The sequence below is a fragment of the Camellia sinensis genome, chromosome 5, assembly GCF_055761805.1.
Source record: "Camellia sinensis isolate YWXY chromosome 5, ASM5576180v1, whole genome shotgun sequence".
Lineage (NCBI taxonomy): Eukaryota > Viridiplantae > Streptophyta > Magnoliopsida > Ericales > Theaceae > Camellia > Camellia sinensis.
Genome location: NC_138965.1, coordinates 206,571,852 through 206,580,871, shown reverse-complemented (window position 1 = coordinate 206,580,871; position 9,020 = coordinate 206,571,852). Strand labels below are relative to the sequence as shown.

General features: G+C 29.0%; 1 protein-coding gene across 1 annotated transcript; it reads right to left on the bottom strand.

Annotated features, from left to right (window-relative positions):
- Positions 1 to 5,839: 5,839 nt before the first annotated feature.
- Positions 5,840 to 6,899, bottom strand: LOC145792042 (uncharacterized protein At1g27050-like). Its single transcript, XM_082872525.1, is given in 5 exon segments — positions 5,840 to 5,952; positions 5,955 to 5,975; positions 5,978 to 6,095; positions 6,237 to 6,298; positions 6,608 to 6,899. Coding segments are annotated over 5 exon segments (606 nt in total).
- Between the last annotated feature and the right edge of the window lie 2,121 nt (positions 6,900 to 9,020).

Genomic DNA, 9,020 nt, shown 5'->3' with positions numbered 1-9,020 from the left:
ATTAAAATGAGAAAAGTAGTCTAGGAATACATGATATCAGGTTAGGCTAGGCGGATTGGGCGGACCATTGGCTGCATGTGATATGTCCATCCCTGTGAAGTCATAACTTGCTAACTGCAATGAAAGTAAAATAAGCAACTTTTATCCAATTTTAGGGGTGATTTAGAATGATTTAAATAAGTATATTTTTTTATTTTTTATGAAATATGAATTGGGTATGAGTTGAGTTTGAAGTGATGTAATAGAGAAGTGATGTGATTTAAATAAGATAATGTGACTTAAATAAGATAGTGACTTTTTGACTTTTTAACCTTTTTAAATTATGACAAACAAGACTTTCATTGCCACTTTCTTAAAATTATTTATTCTTCTTTTAATTTTCTTTCTAAAAAAAATATTTTTTCAAAAAAATAAAATATAAAATATAAAATATAAAAATAAAATTTTATTTTATTTTTTTAAATAAAATTTTGAAAAGAATTTGATTATAAATTTTAAAAAGAGTTTTGAGATTTTTAATCTAAATCGTAATTTCAAAACTTAACCAAATGCTACCTAATATTGTGGGAGAATGTTTGGATGAAGAAAGTAGAGTTCTACTAACCAAACCTTTTATTATTTACATTAAAGAGAAAAGCTTGTATATGAAAAACTACAATTAAAAGGAACATATCTCCACATGCCATACATAATTTGGGCTGGCCCGAACGAAACCAATTAGAAATGCGCATGTTATGTTTGGTTGGGAGATTTGAGAAAGATTTTGAAAAGAAAGAGAGAAAAGAAAAGGATAAATAAAATATGAATAAAATGTACTTACATTTTACTTAATTTTACATATCTTTTTCTTTTTCTTTTTCAAATTTCTTTCTAAATTTCCAACCAAACACAACATCAATGAATCTTTAATGACAACGGGCCAAGTTGTCTGTTTGTAGACAAGGTAAGAAAAAGCAAGTTGTACTAGAGATTTCAAATAATCTATTAATTTTTTTATCAAACCTTGGATATGGGTGTTAGACCTATACACATGTGGGTTTGTGTGGATCCTATAACCATGTGAAAGGTTTAGTAAAAAATTTAATAAATTATTTAAGATCTGTAGCATATTTCAAAAAACAAAAAATAAAAAAGCAAGGGGTGGAGGCCGATGCAGAGAGTAATTTTTTGTTTGTTGACTTAAAAATCGGAAAGTCCTGAACGACCACTCTAATTGGAAATTTCTTCATTTGTGCTTGCAAGTTCGATTTCCGAATGTTTTTAGTGTGTTCAGTTTTTTTTAGGCAAGGTGTAATTTTTTATTGGGAGATTTATCTATATATTTTAATAGCTGAATTTATTTTTTAATAGATTTTGTGATAATTAACGATATTTTTCATCAAATACAATTAAAAAATATCACTAATTGTTAATTTTCAGTGATAATTTAAAAATTTTGTCACAAAAACGTCACTAATTAAAAAATTTAGCTGCAGTTTAAAAAAATTGTCACAAAAAAAGTCATTAATTTTTAATTTTTAGCAACAGTTTGAAAAATTCATCCCAAAAAAAGTTACTAATTTTAAGTTTTAGCAACAATTTATAAAAATTATGACAATAAAAATGTAACTAATTGTCAATTTTTAGAGGCATATGCAAAAATCGTCACAACAATTTCTTTTACCTAAAATTTTATTAGGGGTAACTTTTAATATAATTAATAAAAAATAAGTCTAATTATTATGACCTATTAATAATTTATCCTTTTCTATTTGTTGACTTAATCATAAGAGGATTCCCAATTAACCACACCAATGGGAGATTTCTTAATGAAAGCCTAGTGTTTTTGGTTTGGAGAGTAATTTTCTATTTACTGACTTAAAGGTTATTTTTAGATTAACTTTTTAATTTTTTAAAATTTTTTTTAAGTATATAAAAAAATAAAAAAATGATATGATCCAAACCTCATTCCCGAATTAGGCCATAGACCTGAGAGAATTCCTACTCACACTCCGGTTGAAGATTTCTTCATTTGTGTTTGCAGTGTTAATTTTTGATACATTTATCAAATCAATATATTAGTTTGTTCCAATTTTTTAAAATTAAAATTTTTTATTTTTTGTTTTTTTTCTTTTGTGCATTTTTTTACTATTGTAAATATATATTTTTACTTTTTAAATACACTTAATATAAATAAAATTAAAAAATATAATATTTTTGAATTTTTTTTAAAAACTTCACTAAACATCAAAGATACAAAAAAAAAAAATACAAAAATACAAAAATTCAATACATTTTCATGTGTGAGTTTTTTTTTGTAAATCTCATTCTTAAGACTCATGCTTCATCTAACCTATATTCTTTTTTAGTATTCCATTAGATTCTATTTAGTGTAATATGACCAAATCACATTTTCAACTTTCTATGCTTATTTCTATTTTGAAATTAATTCACGATAAAAAATAGCAATTCCTTATTTTATACAGAAAATCTCTATCATTCGATGGAGAAAATCTTGCATCATTCTAAGGAAAATCTCCTCATTCCATGGAGAAAATCTCTCCTTATTCTATGGAGAAAAACGCTCCACGGAAAAAAAAAATCTCTCCCTTATTTTGCAAAAAAAAAAAAAAAACTCACATATTAAAAATCCTAAATCATCTACTTTCTAAAAATCTTTCGCTAAATATTAATATAAACTTTCACATTACAAATGCATGCTAATAAATAACATTTCCTCATGGAATCATACATACACTCGATGTTATATGAGTGTGAACATTAATATTAGGTACAACTATTTATTTGTATTACAAAAATAATATAAACATTCATGCCTCTATATACACATTATATTTGTGTTAGTATGACTACTAATATACAACTAATATTTGAAAAAACAAAACATACTAAAGTACAATGTGAATATTCCTAATAAATAACAAGCATACAACTAACTTTTAAAAAAATAAAACTCATATCAAAATATAATGTGAATATTCACAGTTTACAATTAGCATGCAATTACTTTTAAAAAACTACACTCGTACAAATGTGAACGTTCACACTGCAACAAGAAAATGTAAAACAAAATTTAAAAAAAAAAGAAACGAAAATCGACTATTTCAATTGTTCAATGGTAACTGTGGGGACATAATTTTTGAAAGGCAGCCCGTGGCTGAGGTGGCACCGAAGTGTCAGCCAAGGTGCCACGTGTCTTAGTCATGATGCCGAGGTAATCTCGGCTAGACCAAGGTTATCTACGAAGATACCGGAATCCGGAATAAGCGGATAAGGGACAAGAGTCCTAGAATGAAAGAAGACTTCGGTTTGGATAAAGATAAGACTCTTAGAGAGTTTATCCCAATCCTACTGAGAGTCCAAGATTAGCAGTAATCCAGAATCCATTGAAGTTAGGCTTCTAATAGGATTAGGTCAATGTTTGCTATAAAAGAAAAACACATTTATGAGTCTAAGATACGCTTTTTATGTTCTGAATAGTGAGTTAAGCACTTTTGCTATCTTTGAGAGATAACTGACTTGATCGTCGGAGTGCCCCCGGGTGGACGAACCACCGCCGAAATCTCTTCTATCTGTAACAGGTCGTTCGGGTTTAATCTATTCTGTCGATGCTCTCCAGCTAAGTATTAGTTTGGCAGTGTGATTAGAAATCGACTCATACAGTAACCAAAGTGATTGTTTAACCAACAAGCATAGTAACAAAAATAACAAACATACAACTAACTTTGAAAAAAAATAAAATTCATACCAAAATACAATATGAATGTTCACTTTTTATAATTAACATACAATTCACCTTAGAAAAAAAAAATCTAAACGCATACCAATGTGAAATATGAATGTTCACCGCTTATAATTAATATACAATTCACCTTAAAAAAAATAAAAAAAATCTAAACACATACCAATGTGAACATTTATATACTGCAACATCAAAACACGAAACAAAATGAAAAAAATAAAATTTGATTATTTCGATGGTTCAACGACAATAAAAAACAATTGTTCAACCAAAAAATATAATAATAATCAATATACAACAAATCATCAAACAATATATAAAAAATTATCAAATAGTTCATATATATTAATGCAGCCTTTTAGAAAAATCTGTATATAATCAACTTCGGCATAATACCGGTGAATAAACAACACAATATCGACGACTATATAAATCGACGAAAAGACTACAATTTATGTATAAAAATGGCAAAAAAACAATTGTTCATTGCCGGTTTACCATCATCTCTGATGTGAATTCATCATCATCTCTATCATTGGTACACATATAACTAACATTCTTTTTCAAATATTCTTCCATGGCAAAACCTTATTGTAAAATAATGGTGAAAAAAGATCTTTGATCAAGTGAATCCTTGACATTGAGGAAAAAAAATACTAAGAATAATAATCTTCTATATTTATATAAAGTATTTTATATGTATCATAAATGAAATATGTTGGTCCATTTTAATATCTTTTATTTATTTATTGATATATCTTGTTCATGAATGGAGTTTCATTACTTTGGTAACCTCTTATCTTGTTCATAAATGGAGTTTCATTACTTTGATAACCTTTAATCTTGTTCATGAATGGAGAGTAATTAGAATTCATGAACTTGGTGGTTAGTTAGTTTTTGGAGTTACTCAATTTTCTCTAGTTTAATGATCATCTTTATTTTTGGTGTAACTTGTAAGGTCCTAGTGGCCTATAAATAGTCCCTCTCATCTACTCTTTTCTACACTAAGACATACCAACTATTTTCTATATAAGAGAGATTACTAGCAAAAAATTGTGTTTTTCTTGGTGGAGCTTTGGGTTCACCATCTTGTGCAAAGTTGGCCTGAGCCATATGACAAGTGGTCGCGCTTTTGTATCCTGGAGGGGACAAGTCATGCTGCATCGGTATTTGGGTTCTTCCTACCACAGTGGGCTTGATCTCCTTAAAGAAAACAAGATATCCGTGCCTCAGCCTGATCTATTTGTATCTCATTTTCTTTACATTATTTATTAATAAAATATAATTTTTTCTGATATTTTCACTAACAAAATATATCTAATAATAATTTTCTCTCTCTTAGATATGCGGTATAATATTATAATAAAAGTTTATTAAGTTAAATAATTTATATAATACTTCTAATATGAAAAAAGATGACCTACTGGAATATAAGTTCAAATATATGGGACTAGGTGGAACACAACAATACTTCGTGAACTTATTAAGTTATAAGTCCTCTTAAATGAGATTTACAAATAAATCTTTTTTTTTTCTTTTTTTTTTGTATTCTTGTGTATTTATTAATTTAAAAAAAAAACAAAAAAAAATTCTTGATAAGTTGAGGTTAAGTGTATTTAAAAAATAAAATATTTACTTAAAATATTTTTAAAAATTATTCAAAATAAAAAACATAATTTGAAAAGAAAATGAATTCTAAAAATTATAACCAAAAGAAGGTGAATATTGTTTTGGATTTGAAGAGTAATTTTCTATTTACTAACTCAAGCATCAAAAGGCAAGAGAATGTACATTCATACAAATAATCAATAAAATAATACTATATGCACCAATTAGTATACTAATTGATGATGTGACATAATTTAATATATTTTTAATATTTATAATTTGTATAATAAGTGAGATTAATAATAATATCATAACTAGTATTGATACATTAGTTAGTATACTAATTGATATAGCAGCACCATAAGTTTATTGTATTCCCTACTCAAATCATAACTATCTCAAAACCAAATTCCAAAAGAAAAGATAAAAATAAAAACATACTAAAAAAAAAACTCACACCATCTCTCTCTCCCTCTCTCACTCAAATCTCTACAAAAGTCTCAATCTTTGTATACAAGAACACACAACAGTTTTTCTATCCTTGAAGAACGGCACAACTAACCCTAAATCGCCATTGACTTTCCTAGGGTTCACAATAGCCGCTTATTCCCTCTTCCATGCGTCTCAGAGGCACCTCACCTCTCATTAGCTTCGACAATGACGAAGAACTCGAATTAGGACTCTCTTTTTGCAAAACCCTTTCTCTCCAATGTAGCTTAGTATCAGCCTCCCACTGTACCTCTACCTGCAACACCAAAACCCTAATCTAAACCCTAAATTACAAAATCAAAGAGAGAGAGAGAAACAGAGAGAGTACTGGTTTCGAATCAAGGTTGATGTTGTTGTGCTTAGAAGGCAGAAAACAATCACACACAACCACACAAACAAGAACACACAAAAATTTACGTGGTTTGGCAAATCGCCTATGTCTACGGGCAGCGGATTTTACTATATGGAGAGAAATACAAAATCACAACAATGGAGGAGGAGACACTACTCTCTCAACTCTTGCTCACACTCTCTCTTGTTGCTTATACTCTGTAATCCCCACACTATCTGATTTCACCACACAAAACTCTTTCCATTCACTACCCATTTATAGATCAACGAGAGAGCCAAGTTATGGACAACATTAAAGGTAACCACCAACAAGATTAGCCACTCTATCATGAGTAGCTCGGCTGAATGTCTAGCTTCTTCATTTTTTCTTCAATCAGCAGCCATGGTTGACAAAACAAATTTGAGCCAACCTTCAACAGATGCCGAAGGAGGGATCAAGGAAGGCGGCAACGACGGACTTGGCAAAGGCTTTGGAGCGAAAGGTGATGTCGGAGTGGTGGATGGTGGTGCAGGAGATGGAGCCATAGATTTGGAATTGGGACTTGATGTCTTGCAATGAGCAGTGAGGAGGGAGGCCGATCACGACAACCTTGCTCGGAGATTTGTCGGAGGAATATTCCGGTGAGTCATCTGTCGGTGGTGGAGGTAGAGGGCGACGGCGCTTGGGAAGAGAGTAGAAGCAGTAGGGTTTATCTCTCTTGCTACTCATCTTTGTTTGGCTTGTGGGAAAATTTGGGAGAAAAAAACAAGAGCGTTACGGTGGAATGCAATAATATGAGAAATTCCCAATTATTATTATTATATGAAAAATGTCTCTTTTTAATGAATAATTATATAGATATTAAAAAAATTTATTAAAAATTTTACTAAAATTAGAAAATGTCAAATATTAATGGTTGTAGAAAAAGACACCAATAATGTTTGTACACATGTACTTTAAATAAGAATTTTAATATGTAATCTTACTCTTTTTTAGTTGAGTTATGAGAATTTTTTAAAAACTAATTTGGTGAATTTTTTTTCCTAACTAACTAAAATTTCTGCACGCTCTAGACGTCTTCCCCTCTCCTTCCCTCCAGATTTCTCTAGGATTTGGCTCGAAAACTGTCAACCGTTGGATCCACACATGGCCTTATTTTGGGAGGGCAGAAAGAAATCAGTATTAACGAATTGACTTATTTAAGTTATATTATTATTTTTATAAGTTTTTTTATAATAAGTTAATAAATAAATTAAAAAGCTACCTCCCAAAGCAAGCAACGGTGAGATTGTTTTTCATACGAGAGAGATGTATTTAATTTTATGAATCAAATTCTATGCAAGTGTCGAATTGTTGTCCTGAAGGCCCAAGGAATGAGCCAAAACCGGTCTTTAACTGTATTTGATTGATGCGTTCTCACAAAAACTATGAGATCTGTGTCCAGTACTTGGTCTGGGTTAACACACTAGTCCTATATCCATCCAAAAGAAAGGCAAAGCCCATTAGGCCTTATGCCCAATGAAACCGGACCCCAAAATAATCAATGGGGTCTCGTTAATTTAAATATTTTTTTTGAAGTAGTTTAAATCATATTTATTTTTTAAATAATGAATGATTTATTCCTAAAATTACAGTCGTTGTTCATTTTCTTTTATGACAAAGGTAATTTGATCATCCATTTATGATTGTCTAATTAATCTAATTTTTTTTTTGGTAAGATAGTTTACTTGTGAATCATACAATATAAACGGTTAAAATTATTGATATGAGCTGTTTGATAGTGGGAGTACAACACTTTTAGTTGCCACCAACTAAAGGAATCCTTATCCGATCTAATAATAAAATAACTAATTTTTTTTAGGAATCCCACTAGATTAGTGCATTGATTATCAACAACGTTAGAGACTCATATTTACACTGATAAATGTATCCACAACGATGTGGCAAGGATAGGGAGTCACATATCATTAAGTGTTTAACCAATCAAAAATTATTAAATTATGAAAGAAAATTTCAAACATTTTATAAAGATTATTTTACCTTCAATAAGGGTCCCAACTTTGATCCCACAAAGAAAAAGTTTAGAAAGCCTCACTGAAAACGGAAAAAATAAATTTTACTAAGGCTTCATTTGGTTTAACGTAAAATATTTTATACAAAAAAATATTTTTATTTTTGTTTTTTGGCGTTTAGTTGACACTTGAAACAAAAACATTTTATTGCGTAAAATAGAAATTTAGATTTAATAAAGTGTCATTTATGACATTTTAATGAGTTAAGATATTTATTTCAAAATGCTAAATGTGTTGAAAAAGTAGTGAGAGAGACTCAACTTCGTACAAATTGATTATGAAATTTTTAAAGATAAATCATTTTTTTAAAAATGATGTAAAAATATTTTATTCACAAAACTTTTTACTTTCTTTTTCTACAACCAAATAACAGGAAATGAGTCAAATATTTTTAACAAAAACATTTTAGTTTCTGAATTGTCAATGGCATCAATTTTTTTTTTTTTAATTTTACTTTTTTTTTCAAATTATAAAAACAATCAAAAGTAATTGAATACTTGGACCATTAATTTAATTTTAAAACTTTTGGGACAATTATCCCACACTCCATTTTTTTGGATCATAAGGATAATAAAAAATTTAAAATTCATATTATTCCCAATTATTTGTTTATTTGTCCCTCATTTATTTGTCTTGCTATCTATCTATCTATTCGTATTATCACTGCTCGCTATCGACCTCTAATGGCTTAAGTTTTTGACAACTATTTTGATGACGGTAACTTTTTCGATGAGTTCTGCAAAACTCTAACAATATTTTTAATCAACACACTAACTTT